The sequence below is a fragment of the Anarhichas minor genome, unplaced genomic scaffold, assembly GCF_050575085.1.
Source record: "Anarhichas minor isolate MPS153535 unplaced genomic scaffold, ASM5057508v1 ptg000003l, whole genome shotgun sequence".
NCBI classification, from domain to species: domain Eukaryota; kingdom Metazoa; phylum Chordata; class Actinopteri; order Perciformes; family Anarhichadidae; genus Anarhichas; species Anarhichas minor.
The window spans coordinates 14,866,145-14,884,211 of record NW_027466449.1 but is presented as its reverse complement, the minus strand read 5'-3'; the positions used below and the strand labels follow the sequence as shown (position 1 = coordinate 14,884,211).

Below are 18,067 nucleotides of genomic sequence, written 5' to 3'. Positions count from 1 at the left end.
GAAGGAAAACAAAAAAAGACAAATTGACAGTTAGACTCAACAATGGCTTTGTGGAATTTGAGAGGAATTTCGTGACGGTTTGTTCATGGAAATCTTGCCGTCCTCAAATTTTAATCACTTTTGTGTGCTGAATCATCAACATCAGAAACTCCCAGTCCAAACATCGTAGTGCGAGTATTCAAGAGGGATTTTCCTAAACACAATCTGGACAGCTAGATAAGATATCAACTTAAACTGTGAGGTTTAGGGGGATTATATTCATGCTTTTTCTTAGATCTATGTAAACATACATTTTGTCAGTACCAGAAGAAAGCCTTCTGTTGAGGTCAATGCTGGTTGGATCAAATGAGGTAAATTAAAAAAGAACTACAAAGTATTTAGTCCCAACTGCTTCCAGTCCAACTATTTTCCTACCAGTTCAGCAAAAATGAGCGGATTGTTTTGCTGGCTGAGAGGGAGAATGGCTGGATACACGCTCACTTGGGAGGAATGTTGACAGGCCTCGGCACAATGCTCGACAGCAGGTCACTGACCTAATTGGGTTTGTTTAGGGTGAGTCTATTGTTAAACACTGAGCACCGCTTTCTGGATTGTTGGCAGTTACACGTCGGCTGATAAACCACATGTGGAATAACATAACCTTGGTTATGGTCAGGAGGGAAAAAGCACAACAGGGAGCGCCATAAATCTCTGGGGTTATCTAACAGTTCTGACAGCGCCGATGAAAAGCGAGAGGAAATCATTCATCACCTTCTCTCTCAATGGAATAGGGAGACGCCTGACCGTCTTCTCTCCTTTCAGCAGCTCACTGTGGCCTGATCACAGTCCATCATGTGAGCAAAAGCCCTACAAATCGAATTCTGGTACTTTCATTACCCGAATTGTCAGCTAATAGAGCTGCCCGTGTGTGTAGTTCAACCATATATACAGGGGTGGATGAGATAAAAGCAACCCCTTGCGACAGAACACGACATCTCAGCACAGCAGCATTACGACAATCTCTCCGACTCGACTGAGTTTCAGCTGAGCATTACTTGAGCTTCATAAAGCAGGTATTTATTGCATGATACTAATACAGATGTTCCACTTCCAGCATGTGAGACGGCTACTATTATTATTAGTCATATTTCTATTATTATCATTCTATTATATCCACAGCTGCTTTTATTATTAATTATTTATATATTATTTCTGATATTACTACTCTCATCATAAATATATATCATTTCTGTCATATGGATTTGCTATGTTGTAAATCTATTTTGTTGTTTATTCTGCCCACATGACATCTCTTGCACTTTCTGTCTGTCCTGGGAGATGCATCCCTCATCTGTTGCTCTCCCTGAAGTGTCTTCAATTTTTTTTTCAACCCCTTAAACCCTTATCTGATGGGAGGGTCCAAGGGCAGAGGATGTCCTTCGTTGTACAGATTGCAAAGCCCTCTGAGGCAAATTTGTGAAATTGGACTATATAAATAAAATTATATTGAATGTGGCTCTTGCATAGTAAGAAACCAACATTTTCAAGGCCTTTTTACCTTTATTAGACTGTCAAAATATAGACAGGACACATGGGGAGAAATAGCGGTAAAACATGCACTGGTCCTCAATTCGGCACGTTGCATTAAGATGGTCCTATTTCTTACTCTTTGAGGGTGTAACTGACTACACTGTTGTGTTTGTGCAGACCTCATGATATCATACATTTACACGTTAATGCTCTCTGGTCTCATTGCTTATTCTACATTCTGTTGCAACATTCCTGATCAGTCGACCTGTCAAACTACAGACAAAAAAAGAACAAATCACTGCAAAGCTATGTATTTCAAGTGCATATGCCGTCTCTCTCCGTCTCTCCCAGAACTACTGTGAGGCCCTGAGGCGCTGGAGACAGCAGCAGATTCTTACTGGTGATACACACTCCATCAAAGGGCCGCCGCAACACCCCGATGTGCTCTGGCGGGCCTCTTGCTTCCTGCAAGGCAGATCTGACGCCCCCCCACACACCTCCTTCTGACACCAAAGGCTGTTTCTGCTATCTGTTCCACACCAGAGTACTGTAGGTACCTGCTAATGTTTAATGAACACAGTCCATACTCCACCTCCACCTTCATGTAACTACAGCACAAATCACCAACACTTCACGTTACTGCCAAGTGCAGCAAAAGTTCTTAGATTCATTTTACCGCCACCTGTTCGCGCTCATTTTAATCAATTTAAAAATCTACATTCAGACATCTTAATGGTTCTATTTTAAGGAAGCTGTGACATGCAGAGCCACGGGGTGAAAAGATGAACAATACAAATAAACAGAATCTTTGAAAACCATAATGTTGTGTGAACGGCTTGCTGTTAGGAAGGCAACTCAACATTGTCAGATATTGGAATAACCTTTATTTAAAAAAGGGAAAAAAATAAAGAGTGACCAAATGTTCACTTTGATGGATTACCTTTCTAGTTGTTCAATGACGTTGACTTTCACATTATTAAGAACCTACAGCCAGGCTAATGGCTCTGAGACTGTACTTAGGCCCAACAGTGCTTTGAGCTACATGCTAAACCCAGCATGCTAACATGCTGATGTTGAGCAGGTATTTTGTTATGTATATATGGTAGCATGCTAATTAGCACTAAACACAAAATACAGTTGAGACATTTGGCATTTGGACATAAACCAAAAATATTGGACAAATAAAGGGTTACTGTGCAAAGAGGTGTAGGATGCAGAGGAAGAGCAATGGATAGGAGAGATTTACATCAAGAGACAAGGCGTGCTGGCTCACCCCCACAGTGCGCCAGGCCGTAGAGGATGTGGCCTTTATGACAGAGGCACTGGAAACTGCCCGCAGAGTTGATGCAGAAGTGGTCACAGGTGCGATCAAAAGAGCACTCATCGATGTCTGCATAGATAGAAAGACATACTGTTACAAACCTCTCAAAAAAAATCACATAAAAGACCTTCAAACAGCACTTTTTTTCTGTTTTCATCTTTTGTCATGAATTGTAATGGGTCAAAACACAAAAAAGCATCCTTTGAAAGCAAGACATCTTGTGTTTGGTGCCAGGTAAAGTGGTTGACCTCCTGCTGTCATTCAGTTTTCCATTTTGACGTTCTGAAATGGACTTTTCGAAGTATCTTTGAAATAACAAGCGACCGCAGCAGGAGTCAAAAGAACGTCTGCTCTCTGCTTGATAATAGGAGCTGAAGTGCCGTATTCTCCGCTCATAAAACCTGCCAATCACCGTCCCCTTTCTCCTCTTAACCATGCCATAAATCACCCAGTGTTGTTAGAATCCACATAATGTGACGTCTCTTTCGTTGGTTCTGAGGACATATGGATTTCATGTGTTTAAAATCATTTACAAAAAAAACAGTGATCATTGCAGTATTTAAAGAAATATGTCAGATGCAGATAGGAAGATGTCTGCTTTTACCGTCTTTGGTCCTTCTGACCCAGACAGCCTCGTCAAACCTGCAAATACACACAGCAACATCTCCTTCCTTCCTGCCAGTAATGTCTTTCAGCCTTTCATATCGCCTCCCAGTCCTATCTTTTTGAGATTCTCTGCTCTCTTACACATGCATCCTGATAAGTCGCTTAAAATGTCATGGGCTCAAAGACCAGACAGATTGATGCATGAAGCTACAGGAGGCGGATGATATTTGGTTTTATTACGATCAAGGTTTCCTTTAATGTCAGCAAAAATCTAAGTCAAGCCCAGGCAGCACATGGTGGGAGACAATGCGGGATGTGCTACAACTTCGCTGGATGCCTACTGTAATTGACTAATTCAACAAAAGGTTCCCAGGATTTTCCCATGAAGAACCCGCTTTCATCCACATTATCTGAACCTCCTCCGAGTTATGAGGCAGCGCCAGCCGCCATTAAACAGTTGACGCAGGTATTTCACAGCAATTACAGGAGTTCGGTTAAATAATGGGTTCGGTTAAATAATGGGTTACCTTGAAGAAACCAAAAAGACAGACGGATAAAGACAGACATGCACAAATCTTGCATGGAATTGCACAAAATATTCACATATTCACGCTGGGCATATTCCTTCATGTATACAGCTAAAGTCGGTGCAGACCAGTGAAGACAGTCATCGAGGTTAATAATATATGTCAAGCATGCTGTGAGAGCAGCTTTGTAGGAGATCCGCAGGTTGATGTTCAAATGTTTGAAAAAAGTTATTAATTGATGACTCAACTCCACCTCATTAAAAACCATTAAAAAGAATCCACTTTTGCAGAAAAAAATATTTTTTTTTAGGTTGAACATCTAAATGATCTTTCAGAACCTGATGCACTGGTTCTATATGTGAGAGTCAGAAGTTATCACAAAGCTGAATAACGTTTCTCGTTCAGTCCCCGCTGTTCGTCCCCTCTGGTGGCCCCCGGAGGCTCATGACAGCAGTGGTAGATGAGAGCAGCATGGGTTTGCACGCGCTGGATGAGGCATTGCAAAAGTGATTGTTTTTGGCATATTGAGCGTAAACTTTGCTCAGCACACTTTTTAAGTGAAGAGTCAAAAAACCCCTCTGGGCGCGGTGACTCAAGTTTACCCTCAAAAAAATGTTGCAGTACGTGACGCCAGAAGTCGATCTGCAACTTATCACTATATCGTCTTGTGTTGTGCTGCGCCACAGAGGAGATGTGTGAAGACATCTGGGACTCCTACAGTACAACCCTTATTTATCAGGCAGCTACAGTGAAGTATGCAGCGGGTTGGCGAGACTGCATCATGAGGTGATGTGCATGTACGTGCAAGGCAACATAGAGAGATGTGAACAGAAATAACAGACCAGAGCTCCCATCAATTATTTCCTCTCTTTGCCCTCTATTAATCTGCCCACTCACTGCAGAGCACAGATCTGTGTGTCAGGACTCAGCGCCTCACTTTAACCTCCACCCTTATGCTCAATACTACTTTCTGAGGAGGCAAATGAGGTTGACTGGAACTAAGAGAAGGTCACTGTTGTTTATACGGAACAGATAAGAGCTCCATCAAAATGTTCCTTCTGGAGAAAACATGGCATCTGACGAGCATCTCCCCGAGTGCCCTCATGTGGATTAGGAGAGAGAAGGAGATTGTTGAGGGAGGAGGAATGCTGACAGAGGCTCAAGCAGACATGCCCCATCCTGATTCATGGGCCATGGTCGACTGACAGCAGGGAAACACCATGACTGTTTAAACCAAGATAAACCCAGAGTTCAGTTTACACATCTCAACACCTCGTGGAGACAGCAAACGTCTATTTAAGTGTCACAGAAAGCCACGACACACCACCGAGCCCTTATTAAACAAAACTGCAGTACTGTACCATTTGCTGCAGGTCACCCTTCATTTTCTTAATCTGCCAGCTTATGCTCATAATAGATGCATGGTGGGGTTATTGTATGTGTATAAAAGGGGCACTCCACACATTTGTGGCTCTGGAGGAGTTTCGTGAACTATGAGAAAAGGGTCGGCTTGAATTGAGCTTCCATTTTTTTTAAATCCTGCGTTATAAACTGGGAGGGATGGTCTTATAAAAGACACTAAAATACAGTTGAATTAAAGGTTAGTACAGTCAGGCTGTATCAATTTGTACAGTTTTACACATCTCTGCTCGTCTTTGCGGATGTTTTATTCATACTTTTCAGGGATTTACAATACAACTGGAAATTATTGTAGAAAGTATTAAAAGTTAGTGAGTAGATTTTCGTTTTCCAACTCGCATGTCAATATCCTTTAATACCATAATCATCCTTGTTTGTAAAGCTTTCCACAATAACGACTAAAAGTCAGGATAGCTCGGCCCCTGCTGCTCTGATTTTGACTTTTCTTTTTTCCAATCCGTCTCCTGTGAATCCCCCGACTTTATGGAAGTGCAATACTAAATCCACGGAGTGCCCCTTTAATCACATAGTCTAATACCAACACTAGGGGCAAACCCCCCAGAATCAGGGGATAAATCATTAAGATGAAGTTCTATTGAGAGGCACTCCGTTTTTATTTTGCCTGTCTCTCGTTCCAGGGGTGAGAAAAATGAAAGGAATGAGTGGAGAGGATAAGAGGCAGACAGTAGTGTGGAGTGTGTGTGAGCCTGGCAACACCTCACTCAACAAGAGGTGAGCTTTATCACAACCCTTCACTCCAGACAAAACACACAGCAGCAAACAAGGACAACACTGTTCCCAAGTTGCCCGTGTGCACCCAAACAGCACATGACTGAGTGGGTTAAGGCATGGTGCCACGGAAAACAAACTGTGATTTACATTCCTACCACATTTTCTCAGTCATCTGCGCTATTATGGCAAATTAAACTTTGCATTGTTCTGCTCTGAATACTGAGAGCAAGGCGTCCCACCAAAAATAGATTTGAAGTGACAAGAAAGTGGCTGCAAAGCCCAGTGACACAGTGTCTTCTTTTCATTGAACACATAAGATGTTTGTGTACTGGGAAGAGAGTGGTGTGATTCAGTGCAGCACTTCTAGACCCATGGCATGACATTGATGTGTACCAGGCTGGATATTGATCGACCACATCAATAAAGAAAAGAGAATCAAAAAAAATAGCGTGTCATCTGTTTTTCCACTCGGAGAGAGGCTGAGCTCGGCACCACAGTCCTAGCCTGCCTGTCTTCTCTCACCAGATGTTTCTGTCGTGGCTTGATTCATCCAAGAACCAGAGGTTTAAGAGTTGGAGCACTAATTCCCCACACCTGTGTTCGGCCATGGCAGACTCTTTATTAGTTCTGCAGCTCGTCCTCCCAGCTCCTGCTGAGCGATGGCTACCACCAAATATAACAGACAAACAAGTCAGAGAGGCCTGGTTTGGCTTCTCTGCATGCTGGAGGGAGCATATGTTTGTGCTATTTGGAGGACATTTTTGAGGACATCACTATGTTTAAGACAGAAAGTGTTGAGGTTGGTTTCGGGTATGCGTCTACAGAAATCTGTGTTGGTAAAAAGTGGTTCAAAAAGGGCGACCTACCTTGACAAGTTCTCTCATTGGTCAGCAGCTTGTAGCCTTTCTTGCAGCTGCACTCAAAGCTGCCCACTGTGTTTCGGCACACGTGATCACACCCCCCATTGTTGAGACGGCACTCATCGATGTCTGTGAACAGAAAATCACCAACAGGGGATACACCAAATCACACATCACAAAAGACTTGGTTTTTGGGAGTAAGTGGAAACAAGCTGTGAACAGAACACGGACATATTTTTCTTTTTAGCAAACCGCTAACGACCCATCTACACATCCAGCAGTTACAAAGCAACAATATCATTCATTTGGAGTTGTGTTTCTGTCCACCTGATGAATGTAAGGCCAATATTTACTTTCTTTTAGCACCGTTTTTAATCTCCACCAACTCCCGAGAAAAATATCTGCTAAATGCTCCACAATGTTGAGCAGCCGGTCGCTATCTCTGTCCGCCATTTGGTGCTGGGCCGGAAATGTACAGTGTGTTTTTCAAGCTCCATAAAGTTGAGGGGATCTGCAGAGTCGTAGCCATGTGATCCATTGTTGATATAAAAATATACTGATGATTATAGAAGCTTTAACAGGAGTTCATGAAAAGTTGTTAAATCTGAACAGCGAGGACGAGATATAAGAACAAAAGGCAACTTAGCTAATGGTGCAGAACTATTCCAAAATAGGATGAATACGTCCGTGACAGTCTTGCGGAAACTGGAAATAAGCTTCAGGGATTTCCTTACTGGCCCCCAGAAGGGCTAAAACCAGTTTGTCTGTGGCTGCAATGGGACGCAGCTCTCACACAGCAAAGCCTCGGGGCAGAGAACTCTAAATCATCGTTGTCCGTCTCCCTCCGGTTACTCTGCTCTTCATTTCCAATACCCAATCAATTTATCATGTGTTCATCCTCGCTTTTGATGGTGCTCTGTCTTGGCAAGTTTGGCAGCGGCTCTGATTAATTCCGAATCATCGTCACAAATGAGGCGTCCGTCTCTTGAGGGAGTCTTCCTCATCTGGTTGAAATAAATGCATCTGAAAAGGAATAAAACAATCCCTTCCCTGCTCCATCTTTGTCTCTGTTCTACAGAAGTCCCCGTTTTCTTGTGCCAGAGCTGCCTAGGTTTGTTTTCTTCTTATTGCGTCTAAAACCAAACTAATATAATATGTACTTTTATCAGAGTTGTTAGTGTAACATTACGAGCCGTACATGGCTGACAGATTCCTCTCCCGGCTGTTCTGGAAACTCAGATTGTCCTCATTCTCTCTAAAGTCATCCAACTCTCTGACAGTCAATAGTGCCTTTTTTTTTTTTTCATAGTCTCCTAATATAATTCTTAATTCTACCCTTAAGTTTGGAGTCAATTCTATTATACATAGTGTTAAAAAAATGTTGCAACAGGATGCTTGAGTTGCGGATTTTTTTGTGGCATCACAAAATATTACTCAAAATATGCAGCTGAAAAGCAAAAAAGAGATGAAAGTTTGGTGGCACAAGTAAGGATACAGACGTTGAACAGAGCACCTTGTGGGTGCAAAACAATGATAATGTAGTTTATAAAGAGAAACTCCAACTAGCGGGTAGGAAAAGTAAGTGAATTGATAATTCCTGTGAGCTTCAGGTGGACAAAGAAGCTCCGACGTGGCAACACGACAAGCGGGAGAATAAGTTGGTGACAGCTGGACAGGTGTGGTGAGACACGGTGATGCTTTACCTTTGCAGCTCTTGCGGTCCGGCTGCAGAGTGAAGCCAACAGGACAGCTGCAGCGGACTCCCGTCACTGAATCGTGACATGTGCTGTCACAGCCACCATTGTTCACCGCACAGGTCTCTGCAGGGAAACAACTCACAGTCAGACAAACCCCCATCGAGAAATACACCGTAGATGCCGTCTTGACCTACTTATTTCTCCCCATCAGAACAGCAAAACAGCAAATATGCATAATGGTATTATAGCAACAATTTGAAGGCACGCTATTGTACTCCGCATTATTTTTTTTAGTGTCCAACAGGAGCCAAAACAATAAGAAGCAGAGCAGACGGTCAGTAGAAAACAGGAGTGAAGAAGGAAACAAGAAAAGAGAAGAGAAATGCAGCAGCTGGATGAGATTAAGAGTAAAGGAACTGAGAAGATGCTTGTGAATAATGAAAGGGGACAGTCATTAGGAAATATGAGATCAAACACAGCCAAATAAAGGGTCTCACACATTTTCTCTATGTGTAAAGTGTGTGTGTGTCTGTGTGTGTGTGCATGTTTGCTTCTCTTTGTTCAAACGGCATTACGACCTCCAAGAGTCCTTTGTACTGCAGGGCATCTGTCCTCCCTCCATCATGAGGGCAGAGGTTTGACTTCAAGACAGATGCGACAAAACTGCCACTTTTTCCTGGTTTTTGACAAAACCTTCCAGGCATTTTGGGGATAAAAAAAGCAATTTCAGCTACCTTGCCCCCGTGTTGGCAAGACCGCTTTGAAAAAAAAAAAGGGAGGTAGTCAGTCAAGACAGGATAGCTGAGGTCTCTTCTCCAGACGGGGACACATTTCACTGAGACTTTCCTTTTAAGCAACAGCACAGGATAAATGTGTTCTCACATAAAGGAGACCGGTGTGTGCCTTAATAGTTTCTGGCAGCTTGATAGAAAGCCTCACACACTTCAGAACAAAAAACTAATTTAAAAAAGCCTTTTGCGACTTGGAACATCACTTTAACTTGCTGTAAGGCAACTGGTCATCCACACAGGACATCTCATCTCTCTAATGGGTTGTAGGATGCTGGCTGGCAGCGCTTTTAAAGAAGTTACCAGCCCAGCTGGGCCAGTCGAAGACGTCTCACTAGCAGGGAGATGGCAGCTCTCACACGTGGCACTAAATAGGGAATGCAGCTGCACTGGTTTATTTTTTTTATAGCGAACGAGGATCCCTTTGGGGAAACACCTAATCCTCTTCACTTAAATCTAAAATTGCACTGCCTGCAGCAGCCATCATGAAACTTTGCAAAGCTCTTTCTCTAAATTAAAAAAACTAAACCGTGGACTGGAATTATGCATCAAAGCAAAACAGGTGCTTACAGTGATGTCATTTTAAGTTTTATAGTTCTTTCATAGACGACAGTTCAAAACAGTTAAGTGGATGTTGTTGCTGAAGGCGGAACATGATGCATTAATGTACTGTACCAGGGTAAGTAAATATTAAATGAAGTATTTAATAGTAAATAAAGTTCATGATCACTTCATGAAAAATGGCTTCAACCTGGAATGGACTAAGTGAACATTGCAAACAATATGAGAGGCGGCTCGTCTTAGCTTACATGGCCATTAGCTGCATTCCTCACACTGTTCTTAAACCTTCTGTGTGTGTTTTCGGTTGGTTTCAACTCCTGGCCGGCGCTTCCCTTTGTCGATGCAGTTTGAATGCATTTGGTAAGTGTTGTCATGATTCATATGAGACATAACTATCAACTAACTTAAACTATTTGCCTTTTTTTCTCTGGTTAAAACATTTTCCAAAGGTTTAAAAGTGAACCTCTACTATAGCTGTCAAATGGTTTCAACCTGAAATTACACACTTTATAGGAGTGTTTGATTAGAACGAGTAAAGTGCATTTTATTTCTAGATTCAACACATTCAGCAGTTTTACGGTCTGTAGTACGACCAGTAGCTTTTGCAGGCCAATGTTAGCAAACTTTGCATAGATATGGCTGTGTGACTGACATTACTGCTTCCAGTCAATACCTCCGTCCCGAGCCAGGCTTGATAGCACTGTGGGTTCACATAATTGCAAAGTGTGAGCGGAGACAGTTGGCAGACGAGACGATAAGACGGTGTCAGGACATGCCTCCAAAACGCTTAGTCAGCCAGCCATCTCACCAAACTGTAATGACCATGTGTTAAGAGAGCAAAGAAATATTCCTGACATTATGGTTTTGTGAAGACAGGGGAGAGACACACGCTCTGGTATGTGTGTGGGTTTGTGTGTTTTGGATTCACACCAGCCACATCTACAGTGCACCGGGTTGGGACCCGCAATTACAGTAAGAGTGGGCAGATTTTTGTAAATATTCGGCAATATGACGTGTAGGGTGTTTGGTCTAATGCTGAGCCTCCACAGTGTATGTTTCATACAGACGGGTTCAGACAGTGTACATAATCTCTGAACAGGAAGCCACAAGAGTTCTTGCTGCAGCACTTCTTGACTTGCATAAGGACTGTTTACAAACAACTTGTCATCAGCCATTTATGACGGCCGCAAACAACATAAGTCAACGGGTGAGTGGACAGCATTTGCAAAAAGACACAAGGCAGAGGTTCTCTGGGTGTTGATCCCCGAGAATATATGGCTTTGGTGGAAAATATCTTGTTTTTTAAAAGAGAAGAAACGCTGTTTTCTTGACCGAACAGCAGACATGCAGTGAGAGTAAAGTTTCCCAGAAGGTGCAGTTGTTATCAGACAAAAAGCCGTCTGAATTTCTGAGGTGAATGCTCCCTCAAAAACATGAACCACACAATAAGAAAATAAACCACTGAGAGCAGTTTGTTGATGCTCTCTAGGGGTGCAACTGTGAAAGCAAAACACAAAGTTGGTCTCAGTAAGAAATTAATAAAGGAAGATGCAAAATATGTCTCTCGCTCCTAATGTTTCTATTTCTGAGAGAGGAAAAAAACCCAGAAACTAGGACACAACGTATTGAAATAGGTCAGACTGTTATATTGTGGCATTAAGGGGAACTCAGTGTACACACAGTAGTAACAACTAGTAACTTAAAACACTATTGTTTTGCATCTTACCTTGAGCAGGCTACTCCTCTGAGAACAAGCCTCCTCCCTCAGTCTCTTACATTGTATAATTAAATCATAAATCTCTTTGAAGTATGGAGGTTTGATACATCGTCGTAGATTCAGGAGTTTATATCTCTTGGCATCTTTGCCATAGCTATTAAAACACAGCTCATTTGTGATATGCTCAAAATGATACTATTTCTCTTCTTTATTTTGCCCAAAACTCGCTCCATTGTTCATTTTACTGCAATCGTTGTGAAACAAATTACTGTTAAAAACAAAATAGAAGAAGAACCTGGACTGAAATATCACACAGTCCCTGCAATAGATTGTTTTAGGAGACACGATTACGTGTGTATGAAAAAGCAAGTTTAGAGGGATTCCGTGTTTTATCTTTTCTATGAAGCAATCATGAACACATTATTGGCTCCCTCACAAAAGCTAATATGCCATGATGATGGAGGCCAGGAACACCACGGCTGAGTCGTTTAGAACCGTGCATGCTCAATTTCGTTCATTTCAGTCGTATCAAAACACAAATAACACTAAAGTCTTTGGTCTGCCTCTTAATAGCCAATCACATTTAAATTGATTTGGACTTCTGACAGAGGCTACGTGTACTTGTAAACATATTCTCATCCTCTACTTCGGGTAAATGTACCAGTGGATAAATAGTCCAGCATTCAAAGTCCTACCAAGGTACAGAAGTATTACAAGCCACCTGAAATTACACCTGAAATGTGACAAGGGCCCCCACAGTTTTATTGTAAGTGGTCATTAGCCGGAAAGGTTGGTAGCCACTCATTTAATCTTTTATTATGTATTTTATAAGTTTATCTGAGGTTTTTTATGTAATGTCTTTATCTGAAAAGTTACAACAGCTATCAGACAAAAGTAGTGTGGTGAAAAGTACAATATCTTTCTAATTGTAGTGGAGTAGATGAAGTGTCATAAAAAGGAAATACTTAAGCACCTCAAAACTGTGCTTAAGTACAATACTTGAGTAACTGTACCAATGTAGGAAGATGAATTTGTCATATCTCTCTATTTGATAGAGTGAATCTGTATCCCTTTATATTACGTTCATACTGCTGCTCAGAGACTCCCTGTTTGCAGCTGTGTTTTGAAAAGGTGCGGTTTGACACGGGCAGCGGCTGTTATTGAGAGGGCATTCACAGAAGGAAGAGGAAGGTAGGGGAGTGGGGGTCAGAGGTTAAGGGTCAGGAGGATGATGCCCCTGTGGGGAGGGGCCTGATCAGTGCCTGCTAGGTTGGCTTCCTCTACTCCCCACACCCACAGACCCCCAGAGAGAGGAGTCAGAGGAACACATATTTACCATTGGGGAACAGCTGTGGGGCTGCCTGGGACTGGAAACTCCTCTCCCCTGCATGCACGCGCACACCCACACACACGCACACATTGTAAAAACACCACTTTAGTTCTCTGTACACTTGAACCACGCAGCATCGGTGCGTTACGTAAATCATGAGCATGTGACAAGAACTAATCCGATGTAATTTACAGTATATCCACCTTTTTCCCATAATGAATTATGAGCGCAACTTCCATTTATTCCCGTCATCGAAGAGGCGGCAGTGAGAGTTAGCGCTATGCTGCAGGTGTCTTTCCTCTTTTTTTTTGGTGGAGATTTTAGGGAAATACATTAGGTGAGAACTCAACCTGCCACACCTTAAATGGGATAATGTGATTATACCTCTGCCTTGTACTACAGAGGGATGTGGGGAGGCCCTGAAGAAGTAGCGTTGATAATGTAAAGTAGCATACTTAGCTATTGTATTTATTATGCTGCTACAGACGGGGAATCGATGAACAGTCGGAATAGCTCTGAGGCGTATCAGTACCTCCACAGCAATAAAGTCAGGGGCGTTTTATTAAATGAGGTGGAACACAACCGTGTGTATTTAAAAGCAGACTTATTAATCACAATAGTAGCAGACAAGTAAGCCGTTTTGGATTTGTCTTCTTTGCAAACAGCATAACTTGCTTCTGATCACCATACCACTTCAGCTTAAGCTAAGCTAACTTACTTACTCAGGTAAAGGTATTATCACATTATCCCGTTTGACAGGTTGTTCCCACATTATTCATTTCTCAAAAAGTTCCAACAAAAAAGAAGATACACACATAATTCATGCAAGATATCATAGGGCTAGGAAAAAGGTGGATAGCATGGATGAGAGGGGGTCATCTCTCCTGAATTAAACAAAAGTTAATGGCCATCAGAATGACATTATGTTGTTGGAAAAAAAATAAAAATAAATAAAATAAAAAGACAGCCTCTTACTGGTAACAACTGAGCAAACAGCAGTGATTATTTTCCGACCAACAAATTGTTTATGACAGATCCTCGTCTAGAATGAAAAGGGTGACATCTCAAGGAAAAAAGTGATACCTCGCCACATGCAATCATGCAAATAACACATTCCACACAGTGCAGTTCTGCTGTTTGCGTGTGAGATGGGGCTTTTGCTAGTTAGTATGAGCCTTGCGAGCCTCGGACAGACAGAGCGAGTGGTGATTAGTGCTGCAAGCTGAAAGACGGGGACAGTCAGATCCATGCCTGCGCTTTATGGTGTCTTTTATGGACAGATCATTTCAGAATTAATGTTGTTCGGCTTTTATATCGAATCTCTAAGCACTGGCAGTGGCCCAGCCTTACAATTTATGTGTTGTCATTAAAAAGCTATTTGTGTTCATCATTTATGTCATATTACGACTTTTAATTGATTGGCTTTTAATTAAAAAAAAATCTACAAGCCAAATTCAAGTGTATCCCATTTCTACAGTCCACTGGATGTATATTTAGCTTTATACTTTTATACTAGACTACATGGCACACATTCAGTATGCAGACCACGCACACTCTCCCACCATACAGCTGGGATGACGGATTGGGCCTTTAAGCACATCAACAAATTGGAAAAAGGTAAAAGACCTTTTGAGGGTCTTATCTTGAACTGCAGTAAGAGCTACCATGTATATGCCTGCACTATTTCAATTATGTTATTAATTATAAACATTATTTCAGAATAAATCAACCCCTGTAATTAAAGCACGTTCTTCTGCCCCTTTGGCTGTCAGGATGACCAATTCAGAGCTCTTTTTAGGTGCCGGATGAGGAAGCAGATGCTCAACTCTTGAGAGTAACAGGTCAACACCACAAAGCATGAACAGTTCACGTCAACTGCCACAGATGGACCAACATGTCCCCGTCCCAACATGCAGCATCCAGACACAGCAATTATAAGCAGTTAAGAGGACAGAGCACTGTGAGGTACATCTGAACACACCAGCATGAACGCACAGACCACCCGAAATGAGAGCACAGTGTGTTTATGTTACGGGCATATGCGTGTAGACTACATGTGTTTACATGCATGTGATGCATGCACGCTGGATATGTACCGTTTGTGTGGTTGTTTGTATAGCTTTCTGTTTGTATTATAAAATGCATCTCTTGCTCCCTTTCTTCGTGTGTGTGTGTGTGTGTGTGTGTGTGTGTTTGGCATAGTGTGGCCAACTCTTCAGATGATTGAACTCCTGAGCATGTCTGCATCTGCCTGCTATTTGTGAATGTTTATGATTTGCTGTGCTAACAGCGTAAATGCTTCCACATGATGGTCGCTCCTTTATGACACTACCTGAACTTACTTGATGCACAAACAACTAAACCTGACTTTGTTACATTTTGTTGACTTCAGGCAAATAATCTGACTTCATAGATTGAGTAGGCGAGTTGAACAAATACCTCTGAGAGTGCGTGTGCTTGTGTGTATGAATGAAAGAGAACAACGTGCCCTCCATAAAGGCCCAGCCGACATAAAACTGCCACCAACAGTATGCAAGGTATGAACAAAGGTGAGAGAGGAAGGATAAAGAACCAACACTTCCAAACAGAGCAGCATGTGGTGTTTCATTACAAAATGCATGTCCAAGCCTGGGTGAGGAGAAACACCCCAAAAATGAATAAAAATGTGTCAAAAATGATATTAAACATCCCACAAGATGGATTGAACGGTGAAGCTACAGCATACTGAAAGAGCCCACCAGACTAACAACAAAGCCACTGACGGGGCAAGAGCTGTTCTGTAATCGGGCCATGTTTCTTTCAGATGGAGTATGCAGAGATTCAATTAATCATAAATGTTACTAAATCGAAATCAAAAACAGGAGTGTATTTTCTTTTTGTGTGGTTGCTATTGATACCCTCTACACTCTACGCATAATTTACTTTTTAAGAATGCGGTGGCTGGGAGGTAATTATCACTATGTGCCATTTTTTATCTCATTTGTGACATTCAAGGCTATTTGAAACTTAATTCACGATTAGAATTAGATTTCTTTGTTCCAAGAGAAAACCATTTGTTTTAAGCCTTGAACTAATTCAAAATGAAATGTCCTTCTGCAAAGCAGAGGTAGCTGTCATATCTTTTTGCCAGAGGTATAACGTTATTGTATTCAAACCTAGCACACCAACTTGAACTATTAGTGTACACAGTGCACAATAGTGGTGGCTTACTGAAGGTCTTCCGACGCTCGTGTCACTCTCTCTCCCCGTCAGTGGTTCATTTGGCAGATTGTTTGTTTTATTTAGGTTTTTATTAACTAATAGAGTGTCTGGGAGATGGAGCGCCCCTGTGTCGACCGCAGAGCAGCCCTCCCTCCACCTCTGTAACCCCAGACTCTGAGAGGGGAAATCAGAGATTTTAACTGGCTGACTGCTTCCTAATCTGGCACACCAAATGCGCATTTGCTCCGCCTTGGGAATAAGACAAGCTAAGACGTATAATTTGGTTGCGGTCAACTTTGTAGCGTCCCCCCTGGCCTAGCAGGGTACAGCAATAATGACAGGATGGCTGACCAGACCTTGACATAGGTCTGGCTCTCATCAGGGCTGCGGTAATAAAAGGGAATCCAGCAGCATTGAGCTAATCAGCCGCTACCCAAACCGAGCTCCCAAACTTAACAGCCACGGAAACCGAGCAACCACCTCACCAGTCTGCAGTCTGCTCTGCAGGCGGAGCCTCTAATTCTATTACTGTGTTTGTCTTCCTGACAATGAAAATATGTCCTGTCCAACTCACTGAAGCTTCCATTACAAACCCAGTTTACCAACACTGCAAAGTACTCACAGAATTGGTTTGAATGGGTTTGTACTGTATACAGAAACTATTAATGACACTCTGGTTAAATTAAAGACATGTCTGCAGTAATGGTCGGTCTTAAATTTACACCTGACTAACTTCATTGTTAATGTTCCACGATTGTCGACTTGTCGGTGCAACTCTGCATGATCCGTGCATGTTTATTAGAACTGTGCTTTGACTCTACAGGCCCCATCTGATAGGAAACCGCCCTTCAAAGCGGTTCAATGTGCCCGAGAGGCTGAATGATTTTTACTCAACTTAAGTCAACCGAAGGCAAACACTGATAAATAATGCCAGTGGAAGGTTAGGTCAGATGTGCGAGTTAATTCCCAACGGGAAGCGGTGGAGGTACTGACCCAAGGGCTAATGGAAGGTGTGCGTCTGACTGCATGGCTGAGAAACCGAGAGGAATAGGGAGAGCTGTTGTGTCCAGTGAAGAAGAGGAGGATGAGGAGGAAGAAGAGAAGCCAAAGCAGATGCGGGGACTGAGAGGTTACTGGAGCAGCAGCAGCGGAGGGGAAAGCACAGTGGGTGGTAGCCTTTTGTCCTTGTATGTCACAGATCAAGAGCTACTGTAACAAGGCCAGTCTCTCAACTTGCATTTTATCACAACAAACCTCATTTCAAACGTTAATTCAATTTGCTGTCGGGATATTGGGTGCCGAGTTCATCAGTTGTGGCTCAAAATGTTCCCGTTCAAAAGCCATTATTTCTGGCCCTTGGTAGTTGTATCGGGATGAGGTGACTCACCTACACAAGTCTTTCCATCGCTGTGCAGGACAAACTTCATGTGGCACAAACACTTGGGGCCGTGGTCCGTCTCCTCGCAGATGTGCTGGCAACCCCCATTACCGTAGTTACATGTCACTATCAAAGAGCACAAGTCGTTAACGTAAACGGCACATACACATACTTTTGACAGTAGAGAGGTGACAAGAAATGAAGGAACAGAGAGGGCTACGACAAGCAACAACCGGCCATATGTTCTGTAACATAATCACTGCGAGCTCAGACTGCATTCAGTCCTTCAGAGGGCCTCAAGGAGACTTTATGTAAAGCTTCCCATTGCAGAGTTTCTCAGAATGATTGGACAAACAAAGTCACAACTTCGTCCCAACATTTTAACAATATGGAAAAGACAAACGGTCTGAAAAGCAAGAGC

At 42.5% G+C, this 18,067-nt stretch overlaps 1 protein-coding gene across 1 annotated transcript in view; it reads right to left on the bottom strand.

The window, feature by feature from the left end:
- Positions 1–18,067, bottom strand: part of scube3 (signal peptide, CUB domain, EGF-like 3) — a 64,366-nt gene that overhangs the window by 5,581 nt on the left and 40,718 nt on the right. The window contains exons 6-10 of the mRNA XM_076092122.1: positions 17,656–17,772; positions 13,074–13,121; positions 8,678–8,794; positions 6,981–7,103; positions 2,783–2,899 (exon numbers count right to left, since the gene is read on the bottom strand). Of these exons, the coding sequence (XP_075948237.1) occupies positions 2,783–2,899; positions 6,981–7,103; positions 8,678–8,794; positions 13,074–13,121; positions 17,656–17,772 (522 nt within the window). The remainder of the gene's footprint in view (positions 1–2,782; positions 2,900–6,980; positions 7,104–8,677; positions 8,795–13,073; positions 13,122–17,655; positions 17,773–18,067) is intronic.